At 48.4% G+C, this 26109-nt stretch overlaps 11 protein-coding genes across 11 annotated transcripts; 6 read left to right on the forward strand and 5 right to left on the reverse strand.

Annotated features, from left to right (window-relative positions):
* Positions 1–245: 245 nt before the first annotated feature.
* POJ06DRAFT_251246 (Prp19/Pso4-like-domain-containing protein) lies at positions 246–1580 on the reverse strand. Its single transcript, XM_056187373.1, has 4 exons — positions 1285–1580; positions 1191–1235; positions 1012–1116; positions 246–960 (listed from the first exon to the last, which is right to left on the reverse strand). The coding sequence occupies exons 1-4, from the start codon at positions 1295–1297 to the stop codon at positions 680–682; spliced, it is 444 nt and encodes a 147-aa protein (XP_056044796.1). The 5' UTR covers positions 1298–1580; the 3' UTR covers positions 246–679.
* Positions 1581–1694: 114 nt separating this feature from the next.
* Positions 1695–5551, forward strand: POJ06DRAFT_95155 (SNF2 family N-terminal domain-containing protein). Its single transcript, XM_056191794.1, has 4 exons — positions 1695–3122; positions 3174–3336; positions 3389–3451; positions 3509–5551. Exons 1-4 carry the CDS (start codon positions 1809–1811, stop codon positions 5347–5349), a joined length of 3381 nt encoding a protein of 1126 aa, XP_056044797.1. The 5' UTR covers positions 1695–1808; the 3' UTR covers positions 5350–5551.
* A 6-nt stretch (positions 5552–5557) lies between these two features.
* On the forward strand, positions 5558–6793 carry POJ06DRAFT_95116 (uncharacterized protein). Its single transcript, XM_056191792.1, has 6 exons — positions 5558–5907; positions 5991–6154; positions 6226–6255; positions 6305–6542; positions 6599–6602; positions 6665–6793. Exons 1-6 carry the CDS (start codon positions 5815–5817, stop codon positions 6685–6687), a joined length of 552 nt encoding a protein of 183 aa, XP_056044798.1. The 5' UTR covers positions 5558–5814; the 3' UTR covers positions 6688–6793.
* On the reverse strand, positions 6743–8304 carry POJ06DRAFT_95119 (uncharacterized protein). Its single transcript, XM_056191793.1, has 3 exons — positions 8250–8304; positions 8119–8191; positions 6743–8063 (listed from the first exon to the last, which is right to left on the reverse strand). Exons 1-3 carry the CDS (start codon positions 8257–8259, stop codon positions 6899–6901), a joined length of 1248 nt encoding a protein of 415 aa, XP_056044799.1. The 5' UTR covers positions 8260–8304; the 3' UTR covers positions 6743–6898.
* A 714-nt stretch (positions 8305–9018) lies between these two features.
* POJ06DRAFT_251258 (uncharacterized protein) lies at positions 9019–10440 on the forward strand. Its single transcript, XM_056187374.1, has 3 exons — positions 9019–9565; positions 9626–9883; positions 9929–10440. Exons 1-3 carry the CDS (start codon positions 9341–9343, stop codon positions 10139–10141), a joined length of 696 nt encoding a protein of 231 aa, XP_056044800.1. The 5' UTR covers positions 9019–9340; the 3' UTR covers positions 10142–10440.
* A 162-nt stretch (positions 10441–10602) lies between these two features.
* POJ06DRAFT_300685 (uncharacterized protein) lies at positions 10603–11798 on the forward strand. Its single transcript, XM_056190716.1, has 3 exons — positions 10603–11005; positions 11084–11175; positions 11236–11798. The coding sequence occupies exons 1-3, from the start codon at positions 10739–10741 to the stop codon at positions 11717–11719; spliced, it is 843 nt and encodes a 280-aa protein (XP_056044801.1). The 5' UTR covers positions 10603–10738; the 3' UTR covers positions 11720–11798.
* An 8-nt stretch (positions 11799–11806) lies between these two features.
* POJ06DRAFT_95179 (uncharacterized protein) lies at positions 11807–13895 on the reverse strand. Its single transcript, XM_056191795.1, has 2 exons — positions 13757–13895; positions 11807–13702 (listed from the first exon to the last, which is right to left on the reverse strand). The coding sequence occupies exon 2, from the start codon at positions 13685–13687 to the stop codon at positions 12023–12025; it is 1665 nt and encodes a 554-aa protein (XP_056044802.1). The 5' UTR covers positions 13688–13702; positions 13757–13895; the 3' UTR covers positions 11807–12022.
* An 868-nt stretch (positions 13896–14763) lies between these two features.
* On the reverse strand, positions 14764–16911 carry POJ06DRAFT_251262 (heat shock protein 70 family). Its single transcript, XM_056187375.1, has 2 exons — positions 16625–16911; positions 14764–16523 (listed from the first exon to the last, which is right to left on the reverse strand). Exons 1-2 carry the CDS (start codon positions 16721–16723, stop codon positions 14901–14903), a joined length of 1722 nt encoding a protein of 573 aa, XP_056044803.1. The 5' UTR covers positions 16724–16911; the 3' UTR covers positions 14764–14900.
* Positions 16912–17052: 141 nt separating this feature from the next.
* Positions 17053–21886, reverse strand: POJ06DRAFT_251265 (raptor N-terminal caspase like domain-containing protein). The gene is made up of 4 exons (XM_056187376.1): positions 21307–21886; positions 18338–21231; positions 17732–18283; positions 17053–17683 (listed from the first exon to the last, which is right to left on the reverse strand). Exons 1-4 carry the CDS (start codon positions 21604–21606, stop codon positions 17353–17355), a joined length of 4077 nt encoding a protein of 1358 aa, XP_056044804.1. The 5' UTR covers positions 21607–21886; the 3' UTR covers positions 17053–17352.
* A 540-nt stretch (positions 21887–22426) lies between these two features.
* On the forward strand, positions 22427–23915 carry POJ06DRAFT_95202 (peptidase C65 Otubain-domain-containing protein). The gene is made up of 4 exons (XM_056191796.1): positions 22427–22698; positions 22762–22842; positions 22897–22960; positions 23016–23915. The coding sequence occupies exons 1-4, from the start codon at positions 22600–22602 to the stop codon at positions 23579–23581; spliced, it is 810 nt and encodes a 269-aa protein (XP_056044805.1). The 5' UTR covers positions 22427–22599; the 3' UTR covers positions 23582–23915.
* A 647-nt stretch (positions 23916–24562) lies between these two features.
* POJ06DRAFT_237485 (SUR7/PalI family-domain-containing protein) lies at positions 24563–25460 on the forward strand (the record flags this gene model as incomplete). The annotated part of the gene is made up of 3 exons (XM_056185955.1): positions 24563–24615; positions 24676–25021; positions 25077–25460. 3 exons carry the CDS (start codon positions 24563–24565, stop codon positions 25458–25460), a joined length of 783 nt encoding a protein of 260 aa, XP_056044806.1.
* Between the last annotated feature and the right edge of the window lie 649 nt (positions 25461–26109).

The following is a 26109-nucleotide window of genomic DNA, read 5'->3' on the forward strand; positions in this document are numbered from 1 at the left end:
TAGTGTGAAGTACGAAGATCCCAAACCCTGGCAGGGTAACAGGCCGTTATTCTGTTTCACCTAACCCTACGTCCCATAGGTCAAACCGGCGAACCGGTCACAATCCAAAACACGCTAATGGGTAAAATTCCACCGCAAAACACTATTCTGGGTCCTGTCCTTCAGCTCACCAGCATCCAAAATGCCCTCTGCTTACAATCAGACGCTGTCGTAGTAAAATAGCTATCAATTTAAAAAGCTAGGTTGACCAATTTAATTCTGTTGCGGTTGATTTTGATATGAAATCTTCAATTTTGACGGTGTGGTGGTGAATTTTGACCGGTTCGCCCGTGTTAAAGTCTCCGCTTGTATTAGACGGCCGACCAGACATACACCTAAAGTCTCCGGCATCTATGATATAAGTGTAATGCAAAACAACGCGCGTTAAATCCATTGAGTCGAGATCGATGATATTTATATACCACTGGAGATGGGAGCATTGGGACATTCGTCTGTTGTCGGTTATCTGAACGCTTAGTGCAGGATGCAGGAATAAAGCCATGGAGATGCCAGGAATAGCCGAGTGCTCCAACGTAGCTGTTAGGGGAGAAGGAATGTCATACGCGGCCCCAGCATTTGTACTTTACACATATTCGAAGGCAAATAGATAATACAATACATTACGCTGACCGTATGCACCCTATTTGTCCACTTCCATACCTTCACCTTGACCACCGGTGCCGTTACTTAACTGCTTTATAGCCGCCCTAGCTTCATCGCGCTCTTTCATCATCCTGGTCGCAACCTTCACGGCAGCGTCATGATAATATAACGTAGAACTCAGATCTTTGCGGGCTTCTAGCAATTGCTTTTTTAGTTCAAACGATTCTAGTGTTAATGAATCGTATTCGTTCTGGAATACATGCAGCAGAGAGGGAACTGAATCACCCATGTTCGGTTTCGACGGGACTATCCGTGGATCTAAACGCTCTTAGCTATAGTTCAGTTTTCGATGCTCGCCAAATGGCATACTTTGAACTTCGATCAGATCATCCTCAGACAATTGCTCGCCATTAAGTGGATCCTGACTATGCTGGAAAATGTATTCCTCTATAGCACTTTTCTCAAATAATCCACCTAAACAAGTTGATGCTATATTAGCGAAATTCACGCAATAGACAAAACACAATGCGATCTAGCGAATAACCTACCGCTTTTCTTCGAAATGACCGGATTTGCGACCGGCTTCCCCGTAACTGTTTTATGTTAGTATAGAATGGATTTATTTACTTCGGAAACACGTACGAGCACACAGCATAGAGATCTGCTTCCAGCCGTAATAAACCGCGCACACGGGGTTATTGAGGTAGGCTGGCGATATTTCAATATTAATGAGTGTGGCACTAATTTTGGAGAAGATTTTTCTCTCAGCCGGACAAAGATCGCCAGCTACATTACGAGTCCACAATTACATCCGCCAAGGTTGAAACCAGCCTTCAATGTCCTTCATCAAAAAATAAAATAAAAAAAATTGTTTTAGCGGAGTAGATCGTGAAGAATCTAATACGGGCCCCATAATGCAGCTCCGTCATAGGTGAAAGTCTATCCACCAGAGCTTGTCGCGTTACTAACGCGTTATCCCTAAACCACATAGCTAGTTCCCGGATGTGTTAGCCCAAGCTTAAGTCTCGTATTTCTTCTATATTTGCTGGGCCCGCCAGCATCTACTAGTACCCTTTTTTACAAATAATAATAATATGGATCCTAAGGTATCTTTGATCGTTGATACAATTATAGCTTTCTGATGCAAGTCAGTAATATATTTCCAGATGGATCCCGCTACACCGCCTCCTAAGAGGCGGCGATTTTTTGTCGAGGAAGACGCGTTCTTGAACAGTGCCGCGACCCACCTCGCAGACGACCGGGCATTATTTGACGATAAAGGGCAAACTATAGCTTCCTCAGAGAGTCTGCACTCGCCTGGTCGATCGCCTACACGAGAGACGCCGTCTTCTTCACCTCCCCCTTTCCATGAGTCTGCCGAGGATTTGACAGTTAACCGCAAGGCTGTGCCAGAACCAGTGGCCGAGGTGAATGTGGCTGCTTCCGAGGGGTTGGACGAGGCGCTACTGGAGTCTGTCACAGGACAGAAGCTGGAGCCAGACGCGTTGACCGTGTTGAGGGACATAAGTAACGGCGACATGACGCGTGCCATTAATTTCATATTCGACGGTACGCTCGAAAAGCACTTACAACCAAAAGCAAGGAAAAAAGACGCAATGTTCCAATTTCCAGTCTCAGCAAACACATTACCTGCGGATACGAAAGCGGCCGAACTGCCGAAATCAAGGCCGTTGTCCTCATGGACAGAGCGCTTCGTTGGCAGTTTTCAAGTTGAAGGATGGGCAACTCGATCCGGTCGGAATCTTCTCAAATTTGGAGACGGCATCAGACTAAAGCGCGTGGCACGACAAGTTGGCAGCAATGGGACAAACAAATTTCGTAGCACTATCAAAGCGAAAGAGAACGATATTTTTGTGCGGTTCACCAATCTACGCGGTGACGAGATTGGCAGATTACCAGCTGACAAAGCTAGATTTGTGTCCACATTGCTGGATTTAGATATTTGCATGTTTACCGGTACAGTAATTTACGTAGATTCGATTTTGCGTACCGGCGACAGCATTGTCCTTCAGCTGGACTGCTTTTTGCTGCGGAGCGCATTCGACGTTGATAGTGGTAGTTTGAGGTCCGCGAGTTCGTCTGAATATAACAACTTTGTTTATCAGGGCAAAGAAACATCTGATGAGCGACACTTGAGACTCCGACAAATGGCATTAATTAAATTATTCATGGATATTGGACTGGAGCCCCACAGCAGAAATGATACTTTGAGAGAGCATACTGCGAAGGGCCAGCTTGAGGCTGCAGCCATGGCAGAACAATTTGATATTAGAGTGACGCCAAATGAGAGTTCGGATTCTGAAGGACCGGAGTCGGAAGGTAGCGCCAACGAGGACAAGAATTTGGAGCAAGATCAACTGGATTCATTATATCGCAAGGCACAGACTTATGATACCGATATGCCGCAAATCAACCCCGCTGAGGCTTTCAATATGGAACTCAGATCCTATCAGAAACAGGTGAGTTTCGTAGGACGCCATTGTGGACGTTTCAGTCGCTGACATGAATAGGGACTTGGATGGATGATTTCTAAAGAAACGTTTGAGAAGACGGCGGACGAGAAGCAGATCAATTCGATGCATCCGTTGTGGGAAGAGTATAAGTGGCCAGTTCCAGACGGTGAGGAAGTCGGTGAGGACGGGAATGGAAGTTTCTATGTCAATCCTTACAGCGGTAGGTCCGGTTTATCTTTTACGCAGAAGAGCGTCATTTAATTACTATCTAGGTGAATTGAGCTTGGACTTTCCCAAAATTCAGCAGAGCTGTCTTGGCGGTATTCTAGCAGATGGTTAGTAACGTGATATGTCAATGACTGTTAGTTTGAAACTGACACAAAGCTGGCTAGAAATGGGTCTCGGTAAGACGATCTCTACCATGTCTCTAATCCTCTCTTCGCCATTTGACCCGTCCTCTGGTCCCGAAAGGACATCTGAGGAGCTTCGCCGCTTCGCGTCAAGTACGACCTTGATAATATGCCCAATGTCTCTTCTAACTCAGTGGGAATCTGAGGCCAAAGCTTCGTCGAAATCTGGAACTCTCGATGTCCTGGTGTACTATGGTGATGAGCGCTCAATTGATCTGGAAGCCCTCTGTCTTGGTCCAATAAGTAATAGAAAGCCGAAAGCAATTATTACGAGCTACGGAACTGTAGCATCCGAGTGGCAGAAGTACGTCAAGAGTGGAGCTAGTAAACTATTCCAGCTTCATTATCTCCGCGTTGTTCTTGACGAAGCGCACACTATCCGCAACAGGGCCTCGATTACTTCACGTTCATGTTGCGCTGTCAAAGCGGATAGAAAGTGGGCATTGACTGGTACGCCGATTGTGAATCGTCTGGAAGATCTTTACAGCCTGGTTAAATTCCTAGGTATCGAACCATGGAGCCACTTTCCATTTTGGAGAACATTCATCACTGTGCCGTATGAGTCGAAAGACTTTCTGAAGGCACTTGACGTCGTGCAAACTGTGCTTGAACCGATTATTCTCCGGAGAACAAAATCCATGAAACAGAAAGATGGAAGTCCATTGATTGTACTACCGCCCAAAGATGTCCATATCGAGGACATTGAGCTAACTGACACCGAACGTGAAGTCTACGATCTGTTTTATAGACGAGCCAAGCAGACGTTCACGGCTAGTATGGAGGCTGGGACGGTATTGAAATTGTACACTACTATCTTCGCGCAGATTTTACGACTCAGGCAGTGTTGCGACCATCCTTCACTCGTACAGTCTGCGGTTAAGAAGGCGGAGCTTGACCTCGAAGATATCGGCGATGAGAAGTCTGCTAAACCAAGTTTACTTGACAGCGAAGACGACGTGAATTTGCAACAGTTGATTGACAAGTTTAATTCCGCTGAAGTAGAAATGAACGCGAAAGATTGCTATGGATACGAAGTGATGCAGCAGATTTCAAAAGAGACGGAGCGTGAATGTCCCATCTGCTCCACAGAACCGATTTCGGAACAGGTTGTTACACCATGCTGGCATATGTCCTGCCGCAATTGTCTGCTGGAACATATCAAGTTTCAGCATGACCATGGACAAACTCCGCGGTGCCATAGCTGCCGTACTGAAATTTCCGAGAAGAACATTTTTGAGGTTGTGCATCACTATTCCAGTGCATCCGACAAGACTGAGATTGCTCTGCGCAGATACAAGCCACAGTCATCGGCGAAGATTTCCCGACTCTTGAGCAAGTTGCGGACAATTCGACAGGAGGAGCCGGATACAAAGTCGGTGGTGTTCTCACAGTTTACTTCATTCCTTGATTGTATCCAGGACTCGTTACAGCGGGACCGGTACAAATGTCTGCGAATTGATGGATCCACACAGCAACGTGAACGTGCACGTGTGTTAGAGCAGTTCAAAACTGAAAAAAAAGAGGTCGTATTGCTACTCAGTTTGAAGACCGGAGGCGTGGGTCTTAATCTTGTTAGCGCGAATAAAGTGTTCATGATGGATCCTTGGTGGAGTTTCGCGGTTGAGTCTCAGGCCATTGATCGAATTCATCGAATAGGTCAGACGCAGTCAGTTAGTGTTTACAGGTTCATTGTCAAGGGGTCAGTTGAGGAACGCATGCTGAAGATTCAGGACCGCAAAAAATTTTTGGCAAGCAGTCTTGGGATGTCGGAGGACCAGAGAAAGATGCAGAGGATTGACGACATCAAATTGTTGTTTGATTAGACTGATAGGAGGTGTATTATAGTTTACATATAAAGGTTCAACAAATGTGGCTGTGTATTGATAGATCACTGTGGTTATTGTAGATTATTTTCGGAATATTTTATCGGACATTTCTGCGGTTGCTATGCGCCAATTCTTGCATGTCTAATACTGAATATGTCACGATAGGGCACAGCCACAATCCCGTCATCGACTAAGACGCGTCAATTAAGCTTGATATAATTTGACTTCACTCTAAATTGCTTCTTACGACGAACGTGACGTCATGATCTTCGCACATTAATCCTGGCACAGCCACATACTTTGCACGGGGTTCACAGAGTAACCTGCCGGCATTTATTGGTTCGATAATTTCTGCTCGTGCAGTCTTCGGTTCGATCTGTCAATTGCTTGCGTGTGTCTAGCTAAAAGATACTTTATACATTTGGAATTATTAGGAGTTGAAGGAATTTTGGGATCAGCAACATGGGGGCGATGATTGGAAAACTGGTTGTGCGCAAGTTCTTTAAAGAGTCGGTGAATAACGCGTTTGGTACAGAAGATCCGTATTTTGAAGAGGTTGGTCAATTATTCTTTTACATTGCATATTATCGCGCTATTGAGACATTGTGCTATTGATATTAATCAAATGCTGTACTTAGGGCCCGCAAGCGGAAGTCGGCCGCAAGAAGAGAGTCGCCAAAAGGCGTCGCCCTCCGCCTCCCGGCCTGTCCCAGAACGACACACAGGTACTGACGAAAGTTAAACGGCGTGCGTATCATCTCGACATGTATTTTGGTGTCTGCTGTTGCGGCATGGCAATTGGGTAAGCTAGTGTTGTTTGCTGTTGGGAACATGTGATGTTGTGACGGAGGTGATGCTAATGCTAAATTACAGTTGGAGCGGGATCATTGCATTAATACCAGGGTAGCTATAGCCCATTGTTCTGTATTATGACGGCAACTGACTATGTTAGCATTGGCGATCTGATTGCCGCGTATCTCTCTTACTGCGTCGTCAACGCCGCCGGCAAGATCGACGGTGGCATGCCGGGCTGGCTGTACACGAAAATGATGACCAACGTGATTATCGATTTTGCGTTGGGTCTAGTTCCACTACTCGGTGACGTAGTTGACATACTGTACAAAGCGAACAGCCGAAATGCACTGCTATTAGAGAAATATCTAAGGGAGCGAGGGCAGAATAATATAGCGGTAGGGATTGATTGCAACAATCTGGTTTCAGGCCTTGCATACTAACGGATATGCAGAAGGGTAATTTCCCCGCACAACCTGCAAATTCTCTATATGGACGAACTACTAATACTGACAACCAGCAGAATACAGCAAGACCAAGTAGCGCACCTGTTCTCACACCGCAGCAGGTGACGCAGGTGCCTCCGCAAATCCACCTGCAGCAACAGCCACGAAAGCAGCCGGGTGGCTGGTTTCGGTGGACTGGAAGTACGTCGAACGAGGGCACTGAGATAGGTGTTATGCGCAGCTCGGAGGTCTGAGCGTATTCAACGGGCGATTGAGATGAACATTCCTTATATACAATGTGTCCTCGACTAATGCAGTTCGTACTCGTCTAGTGTCTCTTCCTTGGAATAGCGCATCGTAGATATCCAAGGGAACGTCACACCCTTTGTGGCAACTAAACACCCGTAACATATTACCGATTTTTCCTCGTCCTTTGACGGCGCAACTTTGTCCTGCTCATCGTGTGCATCATGACTCGGCGCACTTTGATTGACGGTTATATCCTGCAGCCATCTCTCGGGACTTGTATCGTCGCATGGCAGTCCACAGATTGCACAATTGTCACTTGCATACGCGACTTGGTCGGTTAGCTTTGCCGCCGTGCGCACAACGGTGGACACGATACTAGGAAACCCCTTTTCAACATCTGCAAAATAATTCCCGAGCAAATCATCTATTGTCATCATCCGCAACACATTGGGAGGCTTTATCGATGGTTTGGTGACATACTGGCTGATGTTCAACATCCTGACATACTCTTCTGCCTCAGCTCTAAGGACCTCACGTAATGGATAGAGATTGTATATACCATTTCTGAAGCCGTCTGAAAGAATATAAGGGATAACTGATCCGCGTCCCTTTGCAGTTAAACTTAGTGTTTTCTCCGCTAGGCGCGACATTGTATCTCCCCACACGATAGACGTGCACTGTAACTTCTTTGCGGCTTCGAGTACTAAGGATTCTCGAATTGTTTGCAAGATATCAAGTTTTGAAGTTCTATCGCGGATGTTAGATAGTACGTCCGAGACAGTGACTGTACCGTCAAGAGTGAGGTCCTTTACAAAGGAGTAGTCTGCGATATCTGAAACATCATGCTGGAAATGCCGCAGGCTTCTCGTGTCTGCAAAGAAATCACCAACCGGAGTGCAGACAGTCGTGCACGTCTCGTTATACGCTTGTCGCATACTTTCCAACACGCTCTTGGGGTCCACGCCTGTAGGGTATGGATAAACCTCAGACTGATCGACGTGGACGGCGAATAGTTCGAACCCGGAATTGCCTCTGTGCATTTTTCGCTGCTCGTGCAGCAATGATACAAGCATTTCAAATAGCGAGAGTGAGGATTCAGAGAGTGATAGTGCTAACAAAATTCTAGGTGGAATTTGTGGCGACGACGTCGCCGGATCGTAGCAGACCTTATAGTCTGCCATTTGCTTGCGTTGCTTGCCACGTAGGAAACGCACAAAGCATTCTCTGTTGACGTTTGTCAGTACAGTCCATTATGCAATTCTGTTGGAGAACTGCTTACTTGCAAAATGGCTCCTTTCTGGATATGTATATCGCGGCATTCTGTTTACAGCGGCGACACGGCGTCCCCGGCTCTGCGTTCGTGTCAGCTCGAAAGAATCAATAACAACTGCAAACTACGTGGGAAAATACCGAGAGTCATTTTCGGTTCTCGATCCAACCGAATGGTTAATTGTGAATAACCGCTGGCTATCGATGGTACAGGACTAAAATCTCTTCTGCTCATCGAGGGTTTGCCATGCACCCATCGATGTGGCGTTTGCGCAATAAGCGCCCAACACGATGGCTTGTCGGGGGATCGGCTAAATGCAACACCGGCAGGGCAAACAACACCGGCAGTATTTGCCCTGCCGATGTAGGTGGGCCAGACAACAAAGCACTCGGCAACTTGTTTGTTATCAATCTGCCTGGAGTCGGGTCGTCTGACGTTCTGACACTACTCCAGTTCTGTCAAATGACAACGAACAATCGAAGCCGAATAATTCAGTCGAGCTCGCGCCTTGGGCTAGAATACATTTGCAGCGGCGAATAAAGAGTCTGGCCCGGGAGTAAGCGCCAGCGACGACTTTCTTTTCCGTCCCAGTCGTCGCATCTCTAAGACAGGGATTTGCTTGTTTTCGACGCTATCGCAGCGTTAGCTGTATTGTAAAAGCACGAGTAGAACTTGACAGTCACGCGATCGCCAGCGGGCAGAGGCGGCTGTTCGTTAACCGCGGCTTCTTCTACGAGACCATTATTATTAATTAGTGGTGTCTTGGTTTATCAGCTGGTCTTCGACAAAAAGCTGTCTTCGGGTACGTGTCCCGCCGGTGACGCGGGATATAGTTCGGCTTATCGCATGCGGTTCCTTGCCCCGCAAAACCAGCGCGCCGCAGCCATTCTCCTAACTAAGCTCCGGTCTCGTGCCGTGCTCGGCGAAGAACATTAGTCCCGATTGTCCGCCGGAGAGAGCCGAATCGCTGTGGGATGTTGGTCTCCATCACGCTGCGATTGTCTTGTCTCGAAGTTGCACTTAGCATAAGCTACGTTGTCGTGTGATGTTGCTCGCGTGTCACACGGCATATTAATCACCTCATCCGCGCGGCCATTCCTGCCACCCAGCCGCCGCCCTACCGCAGTAATTCCTTCATTACACACACACACGTCTTTCACATTAATGCGCGTCGTGTAGTTCGCTGCGGGTAACGTCGCGGTCGGTGTTGAGTATCAGCAAACGAATATTCATGGCGCTCCTGATCACGCGACCGTCGGCATTCCTGCCACTTCTCAGCCCGGACGACGAAGTGCCACGATATAGCGAAATTGGCACAACGACAGTCGAAGCATCCAAGAATTACTATCCGACCGTTTTCACTCGGGACACTGCTAGGGGCGAGAGAATACAAACGCGGGATCCGGTGCTTGACTCGATGAAGAGCCAGAATGTCGAAGCCGTCAGTCAGTTCTTGGTATGTGCTCAGTGTTGACAGCGTCATTCCACTCGTGAGCTGTGCTTACAATAAACCTAGGGCCAAAACTTGCCGATTTCATACTCGCCCTCATTCCTGATGCAGTTCGTCTTCGGGAAGGATTGTTTCTGCTTCTGCGCTCGTGACGGGTCACGTGCGTCAAAGGCAGCAATGCAAACCGACAACGGGATCATCGGGGTTGTTGCGGGCAAGATATTACGATCGGCATTGGATAGGGAGGTCTGTACTGGACACGTCATGATTCTTGCCGTCGCGACGGAATGGCGGCGGTTTGGAGTAGGATGTGAGCTGCTGAAGGTGGGCAATCTGGTACACTGCCGGAGCAAGGCTAACGAGCACCAGAAACTTGAATTAGCATTCCACAATGTGTCGTCCCCTGCGGCAGTTGCGTCAATCACCGCGCCACGTCTGAAGAGTATATTCCTGCACGTCGCCAGCACAAATACCGGGGCCATTCAGTTTTATGAGAAGGGCGGGTACGCGTTCGAAAAGTCAGAGTTTGGATACTACGGACGCAAGGCAGATGGCATTGTCATGCGCAAATGCGTAGCATGATGGCTTTCGTTCTGAAGAGGAGTTTATAGGCTGGTGCATATGATTTGCTCATGATATGTGGTTTGGGAAAGAAAGGTAACCATGCTATGGATTATGATATTGGGTGAATCGAATCGGAGTTCAGGACTTTGTCTGCATTCGGTGCCAGCGATACATTTTCTGTAAATAGTTAGGAGTTGGCTAGTGTGAGATCCGCAATTTATCATTGCATCGATCACTGACTGACACCTGCTCGCGCTGAAAGTTAGCCGGTACCATCGATATAATAATAAATTGAACGATTAAAATAGACACACTCGATAGCAATGATATATGGTGATGGCATGCTATTGCACTCAAGGCAGATTGACAAAACACGTCTCGCTGCGACCGCTCGTGCAACAATTTAGGTTTAAACGTCGCTTGTGGCCAAACTCATTCCAACGGGACCTTTGTTGCAGGTGTAGGCCACGTACTCCCAAGTCGCGCGGTTTGCAGACTATCATATCAGCGCAGTCCACTCATTGATACATAAACAATAGAATATTTGCGAACTATTCAGCCCCATATCGTATCGGTACACTGCTACACCTCTGATTACTTCCAGAAGACAGCAACATGGCTCTAGAAGCCGACATCGCCAAACTCGCGATAGCTGGGACCTTGTCGTCCATCCCAGATGCCCCCACAGCATCCACCGCGGCAGTCGAACAGCAAGACCCATCAAATTCCGAGCAGCCGCGGCCACAAACAGAAGCAGAAGAAGAAGAGCTAATTGACCCGTCCACTTTGCCGTCTTCGCTCGACAGGCTACTCTTTTCCTACTGCGAGTTATTGGACCAATATCAAGCAATCCAGGGCCGTTTGTCGTCCCTATTGACAGAAGTACGAATCACATTTGCTCACCACACGTACGGTGCACTTTGGATAAGACCCTCGGTCACTAACGGCTTGATATCATAGGGATACTTGAATCTTGCAAAGGCAAATTACGAGTCTCGGGCGCGGTTCGGCAAGGATTACTACCACGGCAGCATGACTGCAAGCAAAATCATGTAACGTTCCCTGACTTCTCGCCGGACAATATGCGGATTGGTACTAACACCGTCTAACAGGTCGCTCGACGAGAAAGAACTTACTCCGCTGCATGCACCTGACACGTCAATTGAATACACCCACCTGTCGTTCGTCGAAGTGCCGCTTCCGCCGACAGAGGACGCTGAGGAGGTGCAAGTTGCCGACAAGGTCGACGCGAGCGCCACGACGACGAGCACGGCCACCGAAATAGGGCCTGTGCGAAGACGAAAGCCAGGTGACGAGAAACCGAGCGACCCAGAGGAGGACAAAAAGCCTACCGAGGACCAACAACTGCAACAGGACGGCGACGAAAAACCGCCAGCGCCGAAAGTGCGAAAGACTAAGATTCCGTTAAATCGGGATCCGATCCGGTGGTTCGGCGTGCTCGTACCATTTTCGCTGCGTAAGTCGCAAGGCAATTTTACTGACGCGGTCAGTGAGGTCGCAAACTTGCTCAGCGTGGTGAATCAGTTACGGGCCCTTGAGGCCAAGATTGATGACCTGCGAGCAGAAAAGGCTTGAATTAACGCATAGGGTACCATGTACATAGCAACGAGCATTGAATTATATATAGGTGGTTTCTGGTGGAATAATTAGACCGGAAAAAAAATTTCTATTCACAATATTTCACACAACAAATACCAAACGTATGATATCAGCTAGCAAAAAATGCATCTGTACAAGTGTCGTCAAGTCGTAAAATCGGTTTGAACTATGATATCATCAAAATTTCCTAACTTTACCCAAAATGCAACAAGTTTATATGTCATCAAATCCCTTTTGAATACCCAATAATAGAAACGATTGACGAATAAAAAAACAATCTCACTGGCCACCTCCGGATATGCCATCGACAGTAAATTCCATGAAATTAACCAAAACGCCATTTCCCGCATCGACGACCCCGGTCTCAGGATCAATCAAATCATTTGAGAACGCTTCTTGCAGGTTTTGCTGGATCGTGACAGCATCGTTCACGGTTTTATTCGTCTGGGCGACGTCCAGCACCACGATGCGCGCAAACTTGAGTACTATGTCGGTGACATTAAAACTCGCGCCACCATCGTCGTCGCCTGACGCCCGAATGTAGAGCTTGTAATCGCCGTATTCTTCCGCGTAACTGCGTGCCACGTCCCGGCGTCTCGACCGGCCATTGAATGTCACGAGCGCATTTTGCGAAGCACAGGATACTCCGGTTGAGTTGAATACCCGATATATTGTGCGCACGTCCAAGCTAACTGACGAGAACTGTTGTGCGGTTTCGTTTGAAACGAGCGGAGCTATGGACGTACCAAGCGTTACGTTTCTCGAAGATGCGCTTCCTGGTATTGCGACTATGGTACAGGCATTGTTGGACACTGTGTCACAAAGAGTGCCACCAAAGTCGCCCACACAAACACAAGCGCACGTATTATCCTTGACGACGCTGACGCCGTTATTTTCACAAGTAAGCGCAGACTCACATTCGGATGCAGTTAAAGGGGCGGCAGTGGCGGACGGTGTCCCAGCGGCAGATGTAGCTGCCAACAAACCCATCAATGTTGTTGTAGCGGACGGGGTTGGACTTAAAGATGACGACTGTGCCGATTGCGGTGATGACGATCGACGGTTGGATGTGACTTGTATTGGCACGACAACGGCGACAACGATAGTTATTATGCTGCCAATGACGATCAATGTAAAGATCCACCATGGAAGACCAAAGACTCGGTTCCGGTTTCGCGGAGTGACAGCCGGTTGTTGGTCGTACCCATTGGGCGAAACTGGTGTGCGCGACTGTCGCGCTGCGGTCATCCCCTCTGAAACATGCATGTCTGCATTGATGGACCGGCTAACTTTTAACTCCTCAGCAGCTCGATTTGGTAGTACGTGCGGTGCCGTGGTAGTCCCTCGAATACTGCTAGTAGCGCGCTTTACCAAATCGCCTATTGACACTATGCTTAATCTATCCATTCCCTTCGTCCTTTCTATATCTAATGGCGGAGGCTTGGTCTTGCGCACGATACCAGGCTTGCCGGTCCTCGCGAACGGTGCATCAATCGATAACCGTGCATCGCGCACCGACGACGAACCCCCTGTGCTAGGCGACACCTCTTTCTCATTGCGCTTACTTCGGGCCAAGACATCTGCCAGCATTCGATCATCCTGCGGAGTCGCACTAATTGGTGATGAAGACTCTACTATGGGCGAAAGCTGGTCATTTGCCTTTTCCACTTGTGTACTGAGCGACGGCATCATTCGTTGCCGCGCACGTCCGGCTCCCCGTAGCATCTGGCTGACTGATCCATGCTGGGTGATGCTGACGATTTCCGCCTGGGACTCATCGATGTCGGTCCCTGTGTCCACATCGTCATCGACGCTAAACTCGGAATCAGTCGAGTCATAGTGGGAAGGGGATACTGGTGGAGGACGGTCAGAGTGCGCAAATCGGGACGTCGCGGACACTAGATTTGACGGCATATCAGCCGAGGACGTTGGAGACGAGGCCATCCTTCTCGAGCAAGTCTGGTTACTCCCAGTTAGATCGCAAAGCAGATAGGGTCGGGCACAAACACACACCTCTATACAGAAAGGGAAACGACCCAACAGAGGGAGAAAAGAGTAGACGCTAGGCGGTGAAAGCAAAGTTCGAAGGTGAAGAGAAGATCTGCCAACGCATTATATTTGGGACGAATCTGAAACTGATGCTGAGATAGTCGAAAACAAAACACAGAGACTGGCCGAAGAAGGACTGATCGCGTCGTCGGCAGTGGCAATTTTGGGCGAGAGCAAATTACTAGCAGAGGCGAGGCAGTGAGTTCGGACGAGTTGGCGATTGGGCGGTGGGAGAACGTCGTTCGCGGTAAGAGATGGCTATACTATAAATGCCAGTAGAGGATTACAACGCCAAAAATACGTCGGCACGGTAAGCAGCCGCAGTAGTAGAACGCTTGCAGACTGCCTACACGCGGATGGTGGGCTATGGCGTAGAAGAAATGAAGATGCGGCGGTGAGCCGAGGACTTTAGCGAGCGAGCGAGCGAGTGCAGAGCCGTTCTTCAGTTCAGTAGCCAAAAGTGGCCATAATTCGCCGGGTATGTCGCAACCCGGCGCTTGCCCCAAAATGGCTAGCGTAGAATGCATGCCCCTGGCACCTGCGCTAGCGCGTGTGAACTTGAATGGGCCCTGAGTCGGTAATCCAAGCTCATGGCCTCTATTAGCGTTTGCAGCTTGCGCTAGTGCGACAGCTAATGGGGGCTTTCCAATTCGGATTGCAAAACTCGGCAAGCTCAACTCTATCGTCTCCGTGCTAGTCTCTACTCTGATAATAATACCACTTGCAAGAGTTCCTGCCACCATCTGAATCACCCAGCCACATTTTGAAGCTACTGCTGCTGGCAAAATCGGTCCAAGCGCAATACAATAACTGGCGGCTGTCAAAATACCAGCCCGAAGTCTGTGTCTCAGATGACCGCGTCTCGACCGGAAACAAAGAAAGTTGTGCCTACCAACGTATTAATACGACTTCCACCAAAACGAACCCGAGCTACTTATATTGTTCGCTGGGTGGTGCGTTGTTTCCACAACCCGTCAGCTTCGGAATCACGTATTTCTCCCATCAAAACTTCAAATTAAGAAACATATTCTACAACATGACTTTTTATGCTACCGTTTCCAATTCACATCTCTATCCCAGCCAGTTAAGATAGATGGCTCTCTCTACTCTATTTGGCAATCTCGCTACCCTCAATCTCTCCTCTCGCCACTTGTCCGCCGAGCTCCCGCACCGCGACTATGACATTCAGCTCCGCCGTTATATTAATGATGACCTCAATCTGGGCTCCCGCCTTAACGCCCTTCAACGCAACATCTGCCATCTTAGTCCCGGCTTTGACGACCTTCTTCCTCTCCTCGTCATCCTCGTCGTCTTCAAAGTCGTCATCGTCATCAAAGTTACCCTCTTCATCGTCTTCATGAGCATCGCCATTTTCTTTTGGCCTTTCGACTTTGCTGGTCACGATCTCAGACTCGCCCTCCCATATCTCGACGACAATATCGCCGCCTTCCTTTGGAGCTGTGAATGTCCTTGATCTCCGAATAGGAACGGCGGTATAGCCCTCCAATATAGTAGCAAACGAGCCACCTCCAAGCACAACACCTACAGGCTTACTGAGATGTGGCGCGTTCGCGACAACGGGCTGCATAGATTCCACAATGTCGCTCTTCTCAAACTCCTGGACGAGTGAAGCTTGTACTGCCGCACCTCGTGCCACTAGTTCGGCCGGATTCAATGCCTTGGGGCTCGTAGCTGGCGATGCAATCTTCGTCGTCTCCGGGAACAATGACTCGATCCTCGACGCAATCTTAGGAGTGTGCGAACTTCCACCGACCAATACAACCTCGTCAATATCCAAGACATCAAGTCCTGCCTTCTTTACAAGCTCCGCAACGAATAATGCTACATTATCGAGAGCTTTTCGTGCGAGCATCTCGTACCGTAGTCGGTTAATCGTCGAGTGGAAATCGAATCCACCAGCCAAGCTCTCAATCGAAATAGTTGCGCTATTGCTCGCGCTCAATGTCTTCTTGGTAACCTCAGCTTCCGCGGCCAACTTTGCAAGAGATCGCACAGATTCAGTTCGGGGGTCAATGCCATGCTTCTTTTCAAACTCCTTCGCAAAATGGTCGATCAATGTCTGATCCAACGCGGTACCGCCGAGCTCGTAGTTATGAGCTGTCGCAAGAACAGTGTACATGCCACCCCTGACTGCAACCGCGGCGCCGTCACTTCGCGTCGCGCCGAAATCCGTAACTAGAACAATTCGATCTTCAGGGAACGCACCAGCGTTGGCGGCATCGTATGCGAGAAGGGCCGCAACTGGCTCCTGTATGACCTGAAGAACGCTGATACCGGCCGCCTCGGCAATTGACGTGAGCTCTTGACGTTGAGATGTAGAGAAATCTGTAGGTACAGCAATGACGGCTCCGGTAACAGGTTTTCCCAAGAAATCAAACGCGGATTCTTTCAGTCTAGCCAAATGCCGTTTCGCAATCTCGGCAACGGAAATAAATTCTGGCTGTGCATCTTCCTCCGACGACATGACAATTTTGTATCCAACAACACCGTCCTGCTCGACAGGATGCGCTGAACCATGCGAGTACGTGGGATCGATTTCAGCATATGACTTGCCAATGAAGTCGCGGAAATTGGCGACTGTGTTCTCAGAGTTTCGGATGAGCTGTGCCTTGGCTTGAAAACCTTGGTATTCGTCCTCGCCGACATAAGCAATGACAGATGGGATGCTTCTGTCACCGTCCTGGTTGGCGATGACTTCGACTTTGCCGTCCTGATGCACCGAATCAATACACAAAATATTTTAAATTGGCATGAAAGGACGCGATCAAAGACTAATGTCGACTGACGCGTCCGATTAAAAATGAGACATACATTCGCAGGAAAGGCGATCGACGAATTGCCGTTTCCAAACGAGATACCAATTACGGCACTAGTGCCTTCGACAGTATCCGCACCGTTCTCGGTATCCATATTTCTAAATCACACAGATAGTTGTGATGCTAAATAACGGCTGAGATTCGTGCCCACTTTGGTGGTGTACTGGAGCCGTACTATGATTTTCTGAAAAACGTTCACGATGCTTGTTGTCGTTCACGCTGTCTTAGAAAATTTGACGCTGGGTCACAAAACGTGAGGATCGAAGGCAGCCATGAGCCGCACGCCACAGCTTCTTGGAGCTGGCCGTTGTTGCTTGTGACCCATGGCAGGGCGTAACCACCAGACATTTTTGTTGTATTTTCTTGCTAACTTTGTATGTCTGGTTGGCCGTCTATAATACAAGTAAGTGTGCATTCCTGACGGGTAAATTGGATGACCCTAACCTTCTCCTGCTATAGGTCGATTCCAGTTAGAATTATTACTATTAAGTTATGCCTATTCACATTAACATCTCAAAACAGGTCAACCACTATGATACAACCCTACTAGATAATAATAACTATGTTGACCTACGTAAATACTGTAAGATTGCCAAAATAAATGTAATAACATTCCGAACGCCAGTATTAGGTTGATAAATAAAATCATGGGACAAAACAGGTCACTAATGCCTGCATGTGGCCTTTCCAAATCCTATAGAGATAGTCTCCAATCTATGCTGTTTACGAAAAATCATGCACCAAATTCGCCGTACAGTTATACACACTAATATGGGCATCATGGGAATTATTTGCCGCCATAACCATTCTGTGGGGGTGGAAACACAGCGCGGATACGTACTGCATCCGGTTCTGAAGCATGTATCCGCTGTTATTCTTGACCGTCGCAGTATGATCGCCTGACAGACGCCAAATCTTGACCATCTGGGAGCCAGTAGCAAGAATCGGGGCGTGTTCATGCACATAAGTAGCCCGCATACCTCGCTCGTGAGCTTGGAAACTGAGGACTGGATCATCCATTCGCAAGTCCCATAAGTGAATCTTTCCATCGACACTGTTCTCGTTAGCATCAGCTCCTGAGCTATCGATTCCAGACACTTACCTTCCGCTGGCCAGTTCTCTGGCACCGCCGCGCTGCATATGCACATTCAATACCCAGCTCTTATGATACTTCCATACTTTCACCATCGCTTCCCTTGGGTCAATCCTACGGTCATACACTCTCAGGGCACCGTCGCCAAATCCTGCTATGAAAATATGCCCAGCTACTTGGTCAGACGTCAGCGAGGTGATAGGACTACCAGATCGCGCCGGAATATCAGCCATGCAAAGTTCTCTTGGAGCGTCCCACAGTCTGATGACCTTCACATCTCCACCCACAAGCATTGTGCCACGACCCTGCTGCCAATCTGCGACGAGGCCACTAGACTTGTTCGAGGGCAACATGTCCGTTAGTGCACGCCACGCGCAAGCGAGCTCGATCCTGTCTTCGGACTCGTAGTTTCTGTAGAGTCGTATAACGCCGTCACCTGCTCCGGTCATCAGGAGTGGCACGTCGTCTTCATTGATGAGCTTCGCCTCTGTGATTTTTGTCCCTGGCGGATTCGCATTGCAAAACCTGTTCAATTTCTTATTTTCCGGCCAGTGCCACACCCTAAATAACTATTAGTTCTCTCTATTCTATCAACTACAGTAATTGTCAACGTACGTGACACCATCCCGATCATCCACGGCTATCAGGTGCGGCTCAAATTGAGCGAAAACAAGCTTAGTAGGCTGCGTCGCATTGTTCAAAAAGCCAATCTGAAAATTCCACGACGAATTCGCCGCCAATTCCTTCTGCGGCTGCGTATAGGCCAGCGTCTTCTCATTTCTTGTCCGCCGCCACAACCGTTGGTTATAGTCCACACTGCCTGGTTCATCCATCTCGGCTTGACTCATCTGTGGTTCTTGGAAATACTCACATGACCACTCAAAAAAGCCCGACCGAAGAGGCATAGTCACCGGCTCGTGCGACTTGCGACGTTTGTAACGCGCTGTGTTAGGATGTATCCCGGTACCATACGGGATCGTCGAAACCGAGACGCCGTTCGCGACTGGCGGCTGGTTGATTTCAGGCACCGGTGAGTCTGTGTCGCTGTATCCCAGGGCCAAATTGCGCAAGGACGTCGCAATTGAAACGGACCGTCTTAAAGTGGAAGCAAGGACGGACGACGAACCGTTGCGTTGCGGTGATGCTGATGAAGACTGTGAAGCTATAGACGCGGTCTCGGAATCTCGAATACTGCTCACTGCGGGAGCTTGTTTTAGGACGGAATACTTCGCAACATTCTCCATCAGGTCCTCCGTGACACGAGCCAACGGTGATTGCAGCAGAAGAAGTTCAACGTAGTCCACGACATCGCAGGCCATATCGCTAACCTCCACAAACGGATCCGTAGACAACACAAGCAGTGCCTTCCAGACTCCCACGAAAATTGTATTATGTGGAAAATCAACCGACACCAATGACGGCACGTTGCTTCCCTGATTATCTCGCTGTGCTTTATCTTGCTCAAGCTGCCGAAAAGCAATTACCATAAATTTGGAAGCATAATGCTTGACAAAGCGCGAAAACAAGACGACGATTTCCTTGCGAACCATTCCGGATCCATCACCAGTCAACTTCAGCGTCGCAAAGGCAATTTGAGCTTCGCGGTTCTCAACCTCAATGTTGTACTCATCGGAGGACGTTTCGTTATCAGATGTCTCTAAGAATGTGGATAAGGCAACCAAGACGGCAGTACGGACTTCAGGAACTGGATCCTCCAACAAGATGCCAAGTTTGGCAGGCGCATCCTCACGAACACCCATCCACTTCGCTTCAGGATTAGTTTCCCAAAGCTGAGAGATACACAAGCACGCCCATTGGCGCAGGAGCGCGCTATCTGGGTTCTGGATATGTATCAAGCAGGCCGGTAAGACGTCTGGGCCCATGCAGGCACGCTGCGCAGCCTTGTTTCCCCGGCAGAACAGAGCGATAATAAATGCGCACATGGCACGATGCTCGCCGACATTCTCAGCACCGGTTGGAACGCCTTCTTTCGACGTAAGAATCTGAATAAAGTAGCTGCATCCATTGTCCTTCAATAGTTCTTGTTGAATATTTTGATAGTCAACCGACATGATGCGTGCCCAAATGAATACCAATACTGGACGCAGCTCTTGGGCAGGGGATTGCAACAACTTCAAGACATAGGGAAAAATACCGATCGACAGGGCAAGATATACTGCCCACGGTCCCAAATCCAGGAATCTGCTGAGCAAAATCAATGCTCGCAGACGATGAACTTGTGACAAGAGAACCTGCAGGACCACTGGTAATTGCTCTGGAGGTCTTTTTGTCTTCGAACCGTACTTCAGCCAGATCTCAAACGCTGTGAGTTGTTCTTCGAAAAATGTGGAATGCTTGTATTCGTACGGTTGCCGACCATCTTCGGCTGCCTCAAGCAAATGTAACTGTGCCAAGCATTGATCGACTGCTAGATCCCAGGATTCCCACATTGGGTGATTGTGTGTAGGTGGAAGCCTTGGCTCCGAAATCGGATGGCAGTTATGCACTCTCATGATACGCTCTGCCAGTAAGAAATTTCTGAACAATGCGGCAACCATCAAATCTTGTCGGAAAAGTTTCTTAAACAGTGGTGCCTCCAACTGTGACCATGCGATTGTGTCCGTAATGGCTGTGAATATCCAGTTCAGCTCGCCAAGCGGCGTCCTCCGATCGGCCAGACGGCCAGGAATAGTGACGTCTAAACTCATATTTGCCTTCGGAAGCGGCGACTGTAAAATGAACCAGCGAATTGCTATCTCGATTGGACTCGTAAGACAACAGGTGAACAAATCCATTGGCAAGTCGGGATTCATCGGTAAGTACTCATTGGCTTGACACGCAGCCAGTTGTATACATTCACGATACTGAACGCCCGGTGTTGATCCCGGAGGAATTCCGTCTTTATTTTTCATGTCATCCGTTATTCGCTTCTCGACAAACCTGTTGAAGTTCGCGACAATGTTTCCAGCGGCGTGACAGTCATACACAAAAAGGCAAGGTGCGCCTAGCCAAGATTGAAGGTCGTAGATAGAAACTGGAATGTACTGAGTATATCCTTTATTGAACACCCAAATCTCACCAGATGCAGTCGGTTTAGGTACACCATGCCCGTTGTAATGAAATAAAATACGCTCATCCTTCGCCCCACGACGAAGGCTAACGCAAAATCGCTTCGCATCTTCAACATTCGGATCCAAACTCTGTTTGTATCTTGTTCGCATGCTGAGGGTCTCATACTGACTTTGCAAATTCTTTGCAATCAACTCGGTAGCTTTCTTCGAATCCTGATGCTCAGTTGGGTCGACCCATGCCTCTAATTTCGCGCAGGGCTCTGTCTTGACAACGTCGGGAGGATCGACTCCCAAGTTCAGACATAGAACAATCGCTGCAGAGACAGTTTTTTGCCGATCTTTCATCCTCCAGTCCGGAAGTATCGCATCTGACACTTCCGGAGGTTTCGGGTTTCCAGCCGTCTCGTGTCGTTTGTCGTCGAAATAAATATAGAAGTTCTTCATAATGCGTTATTAGCCATGCGAGATATTTTCTTATCATGCGTAGAACTCTTAAGTAATGTAACTACGAACCTGAGCTAGAAGATTCATGTAGTACTCAGAGTTGTACACATCCTCAAAGCCATGTCTGAGCGCTAAACGCTCATGATACTTGAATGCCGCGTCATTTGGATCGTCACGTAAAGGTTCGTCTATTCCATCAAAGATCAAATTTGAGCTCTGGCTCCGTGAAACTCCATTGCTGCCGACTGAGTCCGGATGGTGGCCATTGACTGCTGCCTCAGTCCCGTCGCTAATCACGTAGCCATGCGATGTCAAAACACCGTTTATGTGAATTGACGATGCATGCGAAATTGGCAACGGCTCGTTCATTGTCGGTCACTGTGTCCTCTCGATCAAATCGAGTATCTGTAACAGTGTTCAGCGCTGACCGAACTGTTGTCAAAATGGCCACAGACAGTTCAGTGGACGAATGGTTGAGCTGAGACCACTGACTCGAAAACAGCCCAAGATCCACCAATGCAGGATGAGCTGACTAAAACTGCAATGAATTCATCCAGGCTGAAACCGTCTTGCTAATCCAAATTTATACGCAGGGCGAGTGCAGCAACTGCAATGTTTTATTTCTGGAGAGCCAGTCAGAAACTTAGCGACTAACCACTTGGTTGGCCCGCTCTGCTGGCGTTCAAGCACGTCCATAGCCGCTATATTCGCAGGCTGCATATTCGCCGCGATGTGGTGCATTTAAAGCGTTACTCTTCATTGCTTTCCACATTTACGTGAAGCCGAACACGGTCAGGCTTCTGGCAACACTCAATCAAAATTGTAGGCAATAGTTGCAAATCGACGTAGAGCTTCATGTGATGGTGCAAATATTTCATTACGACTGTAGAAGGTCAAATCCTGGTTTACGTCTTCCCACACATGGAGTAATCAGGTTGCTAGAGTTGCAATTCGCCAGCGCTCGGCTTATGTGGCATGTATGATAGTCACAGCCAACGAGAGCAATCCTTTACCATTTAACAGCAAAATCAAATAACGCAGCCAAACCGGTATAATGGAGATAGTCTTAAGTTCATATAGGGCGTGTGCGAGAATGTCTAAAAGCTCGTTGTAATTTTCGATCGAGTGACCTGGCTCGCGCATGATCCCATTACCAATAAAGCTAGCGTTACTCAATTCTCCACCGCAGGGAGTCGGATCCGTCAGTAGAAACAGTCGCCCACACCACGCTCTCGAATATTTAGACCACGAATGACTCTCGATTTCGCGCTACACCAGAGAGGTTTAATAAATAATCTGAGGTCTATCTATTAGACTAATCCGAGTTCGGCGCCAGTGCGTTCATTGTGCGGGAAAGCGAAGATGGTCGAGGAAGGAAAGCTAGCTTCTGATCCAGATCACTTAGATGACTTGACTATTCTGAGACTAACCCAGGAGATTAAAGACGTCGAAGCGTCCAAGGTATGAGAATTTCCTGTTCCCTGATATATTAGGACAGTCGGGCTACAAGTTGACTTTGTTTAGAATCCATTGGTGGGAGATTTCAAACCAATAAGCGTTCTGCTCAGCGAATATAAGGATGCCACTTTTCGGAATAAGATAAAAGTATGGCTTGCTATGTAGATAAAATGCCAAACTGTTCAAGCTGACGAGCACTAGGCGCTCGGTGGTGGAAATGCTGGTTATCGACCGGTTCGAGGAGACGGAAACTGTGCCTGGAGAGGTGAGAATGCGTATGAACACGGCCTTTGCCCATGCTGCCGCTAATGGTTGAGCAGCTTTCGCATTTAGGTATTTTGAATTACTGTCGAAGCTTTCGAAGGAAGAAATCGAAGCAACATCGAATGGTCTACAGGCACGGACAAGCCTACTCGATGAAGCTGGATACAGCGATACAGGATACATAGATTTTGTTGAAGAGACATTCAACCTATTTCAGAAGCTTCCAGACATGACACCTGAACAGGTAGTGACTGAATTCAATAATGCGGAGGTCTCATCGGCAATTATAGTGCACTTCAGATTGTTGGCGGCGGCATACATCAAGACCCACGCAGACGACTACATTCCTTTTATCGACCAAGGAGAAGGTGCCGATATCGGCGAGTACTGTAATCGAAACATAGAAGCGTTCTCAGTGGAGGCAGATCATCTGGCGTTGAGCGCACTGGTGAATTCAATGATCACAGTTGACCTTGGAGTTGTGTATATGGACCGCAGCGCCGGTGATGAAGCCGTCGTTCATAAATTTTCTCCGGTAGAATCATCAGCCGAGGGGCGGCCACCATCACTCAAGATAGATTTATTGTATAGACCTGGACACTACGACATATTCTATAAATAACCTTGGTGACGAAAGTGAGATTGAACTTCACACGACGCATTCATCGGACACTTCATTCTATTCGCATCGAGTATCATTACTACGTTAGAGAAAATAGTATTAGATTGTACTAATGGCTTCTGGAACACATACTTTGACTTCTTGCCCAGTGCCTCGCGTTCTGAGCCGGGAAGATTAAGACAGCTAGGTATCGGGCCATGGACTTAGTCAATGTCTGTTGGCTCCGACGTCGCTGATTTCGGCGCCAAGTGCATTATCTCCAAAGGTGACTGGGCCCTGGAAGGCAGAGTCGAGTTTCCTGATCCGCCGATAACGTAACTGGACTTCTGACTCGATTACTTCTATTCGTCACGTTGGCGATAATAATATGAGAGTGCCGTGACCTAGATCACCAAACGCGAGAGTGGTGGCCCCCGCTGAATGACGTCATATGCAGCCCATGGCGCCAGCGCCTCACGCCGCTCATCGCTTGTCACTCGTGATGCTATTGTGACACCACTGCCACACCTAAAAACTCTCGTTCACTCGGTGCTTGAGCACGCCCGCCGAGGTGCCTGCCATACACGGGACGATCGAATGTACTAAAATAAGCTGCGACACAGAGCGACCGGTCATTGCGATGTCGGGGCCAAATTAATGCTGCGGTGGCTTGCGGCCAATGTTGGTCGGATACGTCACATAAAATGTATTCACGTTTAGCACTCACTGCCACCGAGCAGAAGCTGGTCGCCGGCCGTCGGGCTAGGTACCTTGTAGATCTCGATCGTAGTGCGAGTGTCAGAGCCCGCTCCCAAACGTTTACGTACGTCGTCGGCCGCGGTGGGTGGCTCGACCGTTAATCATTCTCTGCGTCCCATTCTATATAACGCTGTGTTGTCCATCACCTTCGTTTGCGGCTCTACAGTTTTATGTCTTCTGCCAGCTCCTACGATACCACGTTTGTTCGCAATTCCATCCTATTGATATCGAACAAGACAGGCAATGGCAGCAAGGAAGTTTTTATTGGCATTGCTGCCGTTCATTCTGTTATGTGGGTATGTTTATTATGCATTTTTGTGCCTTCTCATGTGATAGATGCTGATAGTTGCATAAAGAGCCACTCTACTTCTACTATTTATCGTTCTCGCGGGCATCAAAGATGCCGACCCGCTGAACCGGATTTTCTACTTTGAGGCCGACACGTCTGGCATCGGCAATGCGCCTCCGATATCTCGATGGACCCTATGGAACACATGCGGCGTTAGCAACGGACTCAATTCTAATTGCACTGCTAACAGGCCTGCCTATGCATTCCAGCCTGGTGTCAACTTTGGAGCGACTTCTGGAGTTCCTCCGGACATAACCAGCAACCGCACCGAGTTTTTCTACCTGTCGCGATTCGCCTTTGCCTTTTTTATGATCGCGACAATTTTCTCCGGCTTTGCGTTTTTGACCGGATTGGTATGCGCAACAATTTTCTGGTCTGAGATATATCAGCTAACATAATTGACAATAGCTTGCTCTATGCTCTCGTTGGGCTTCGTGCCTCACGACGCTGTTCACTATTCCGGCCCTCATCTCCGCCATCATTGCTGCTTCGCTTGCTACAGCCTTATACGTTATGGCTCGCGATGGGTTCCAAGCCGATGGTCGTAGTGCCCATCTCGGCGTAAAGCTCTTTGCCTTTGCGTGGACTTCTGTGGCATGCCTTTTGCTCTGTTCGATTGGATACCTGATTGCTTTCCGCGCTGGCCGAGCCAGGACCCGTGGCGCCGTTCCATTAGAAGGTGAGAAGCGTCGCGGCCGCTTCTTCCGACGACGCCGAGCGTTCAATGCCGATGGTGAGAGCGGAACTCATGTGATGGAGCCACAGACCACACATGAGCAGTCCAGCTTCTAAATGCTCAACGCGAGTATATACACAGTGGCGACTCCAAAAGGGAAATTAAGGCAGCTGAGTGAGTCATTAATAGTTGGGTTGATCGGAAATGATCTGTGCGGCCTCTTGGAGCAGTTTCTGGTATCTGTTGTTTTATTTGCCGATGTAATCTAATGTAAAATTCTAATATTTAATACTTTTGATTCTGCAAGTTGTGTGTTTTAGTAGTAATGTGCCTTTGGGTTCTCGTGCGCCTGCAACGTTTCGATCGGCGTATAAACTGTTCTTTCGATGGCAAATCGTAGATGTTGACGCTGATTGTTCGTGAGAATTGCCAGTTTGCTCAGCACATAACGCCGTTTTTCGAACTTTCAGTTTGCGCAGTCAACAACATACAAAAGTTCTGTTAGCGCGACTGTCAGAGATTTAGGAGCCAGAGTCCAAAGGCAAGCTGTGTTAAGCCATTCGTCGGGCACATTGCCACTACTTATGACATGTGCCTTGAGATTAGTGAAATTAGCTATCGGATAGCTGTCCTTAGCTAGGGCTTGCTTAGGTGATTGTTACGAGAATCATGGATATAGGGCTTGACCGGTAAATAGTGTTTGTTGCGGTCACATGCATGGTCAGCAATTGTCAGGGGTAAGGGTTGCGGAAATTCTCTAACCGT

Source organism: Lipomyces tetrasporus (assembly GCF_029532465.1).
Source record: "Lipomyces tetrasporus strain NRRL Y-64009 chromosome Unknown POJ06scaffold_4, whole genome shotgun sequence".
NCBI classification, from domain to species: Eukaryota; Fungi; Ascomycota; class Lipomycetes; order Lipomycetales; family Lipomycetaceae; genus Lipomyces; species Lipomyces tetrasporus.

What these genes read in the sequence shown, in the direction of transcription:
- POJ06DRAFT_251262 (XM_056187375.1), bottom strand. Translation starts at nt 16,723, where the DNA reads ATGGATACCGAGAACGGTGCGGATACTGTCGAAGGCACTAGTGCCGTA. An exon ending in CGATCGCCTTTCCTGCGAAT is followed by an intron (nt 16,524 to 16,624) that starts GTATGTCTCATT and finishes TCGGTGCATCAG; the next exon opens with GACGGCAAAGTCGAAGTCAT.
- POJ06DRAFT_95202 (XM_056191796.1), top strand. Translation starts at nt 22,600, where the DNA reads ATGGTCGAGGAAGGAAAGCTAGCTTCTGATCCAGATCACTTAGATGAC. An exon ending in CTTTTCGGAATAAGATAAAA is followed by an intron (nt 22,843 to 22,896) that starts GTATGGCTTGCT and finishes GACGAGCACTAG; the next exon opens with GCGCTCGGTGGTGGAAATGC. An exon ending in CGGAAACTGTGCCTGGAGAG is followed by an intron (nt 22,961 to 23,015) that starts GTGAGAATGCGT and finishes ATGGTTGAGCAG; the next exon opens with CTTTCGCATTTAGGTATTTT.
- POJ06DRAFT_95155 (XM_056191794.1), top strand. Translation starts at nt 1,809, where the DNA reads ATGGATCCCGCTACACCGCCTCCTAAGAGGCGGCGATTTTTTGTCGAG. An exon ending in TCAGATCCTATCAGAAACAG is followed by an intron (nt 3,123 to 3,173) that starts GTGAGTTTCGTA and finishes TGACATGAATAG; the next exon opens with GGACTTGGATGGATGATTTC. An exon ending in TGGCGGTATTCTAGCAGATG is followed by an intron (nt 3,452 to 3,508) that starts GTTAGTAACGTG and finishes AAAGCTGGCTAG; the next exon opens with AAATGGGTCTCGGTAAGACG.
- POJ06DRAFT_251258 (XM_056187374.1), top strand. Translation starts at nt 9,341, where the DNA reads ATGGCGCTCCTGATCACGCGACCGTCGGCATTCCTGCCACTTCTCAGC. An exon ending in AAGCCGTCAGTCAGTTCTTG is followed by an intron (nt 9,566 to 9,625) that starts GTATGTGCTCAG and finishes CAATAAACCTAG; the next exon opens with GGCCAAAACTTGCCGATTTC. An exon ending in TAGGATGTGAGCTGCTGAAG is followed by an intron (nt 9,884 to 9,928) that starts GTGGGCAATCTG and finishes AACGAGCACCAG; the next exon opens with AAACTTGAATTAGCATTCCA.
- POJ06DRAFT_300685 (XM_056190716.1), top strand. Translation starts at nt 10,739, where the DNA reads ATGGCTCTAGAAGCCGACATCGCCAAACTCGCGATAGCTGGGACCTTG. An exon ending in TGTCGTCCCTATTGACAGAA is followed by an intron (nt 11,006 to 11,083) that starts GTACGAATCACA and finishes TTGATATCATAG; the next exon opens with GGATACTTGAATCTTGCAAA. An exon ending in ATGACTGCAAGCAAAATCAT is followed by an intron (nt 11,176 to 11,235) that starts GTAACGTTCCCT and finishes ACCGTCTAACAG; the next exon opens with GTCGCTCGACGAGAAAGAAC.
- POJ06DRAFT_95119 (XM_056191793.1), bottom strand. An exon ending in AGAAAGGAGCCATTTTGCAA is followed by an intron (nt 8,064 to 8,118) that starts GTAAGCAGTTCT and finishes AAACGTCAACAG; the next exon opens with AGAATGCTTTGTGCGTTTCC.
- POJ06DRAFT_95116 (XM_056191792.1), top strand. Translation starts at nt 5,815, where the DNA reads ATGGGGGCGATGATTGGAAAACTGGTTGTGCGCAAGTTCTTTAAAGAG. An exon ending in TGTTGCGGCATGGCAATTGG is followed by an intron (nt 6,155 to 6,225) that starts GTAAGCTAGTGT and finishes GCTAAATTACAG; the next exon opens with TTGGAGCGGGATCATTGCAT. An exon ending in ATCATTGCATTAATACCAGG is followed by an intron (nt 6,256 to 6,304) that starts GTAGCTATAGCC and finishes TGACTATGTTAG; the next exon opens with CATTGGCGATCTGATTGCCG.
- POJ06DRAFT_95179 (XM_056191795.1), bottom strand. Translation starts at nt 13,687, where the DNA reads ATGGCCTCGTCTCCAACGTCCTCGGCTGATATGCCGTCAAATCTAGTG.
- POJ06DRAFT_251246 (XM_056187373.1), bottom strand. An exon ending in GGTCATTTCGAAGAAAAGCG is followed by an intron (nt 1,117 to 1,190) that starts GTAGGTTATTCG and finishes CAACTTGTTTAG; the next exon opens with GTGGATTATTTGAGAAAAGT. An exon ending in TGATCTGATCGAAGTTCAAA is followed by an intron (nt 961 to 1,011) that starts GTATGCCATTTG and finishes AAGAGCGTTTAG; the next exon opens with ATCCACGGATAGTCCCGTCG.
- POJ06DRAFT_251265 (XM_056187376.1), bottom strand. Translation starts at nt 21,606, where the DNA reads ATGAACGAGCCGTTGCCAATTTCGCATGCATCGTCAATTCACATAAAC. An exon ending in ACATGAATCTTCTAGCTCAG is followed by an intron (nt 21,232 to 21,306) that starts GTTCGTAGTTAC and finishes CGCATTATGAAG; the next exon opens with AACTTCTATATTTATTTCGA. An exon ending in GATGATCGGGATGGTGTCAC is followed by an intron (nt 18,284 to 18,337) that starts GTACGTTGACAA and finishes ATAGTTATTTAG; the next exon opens with GGTGTGGCACTGGCCGGAAA.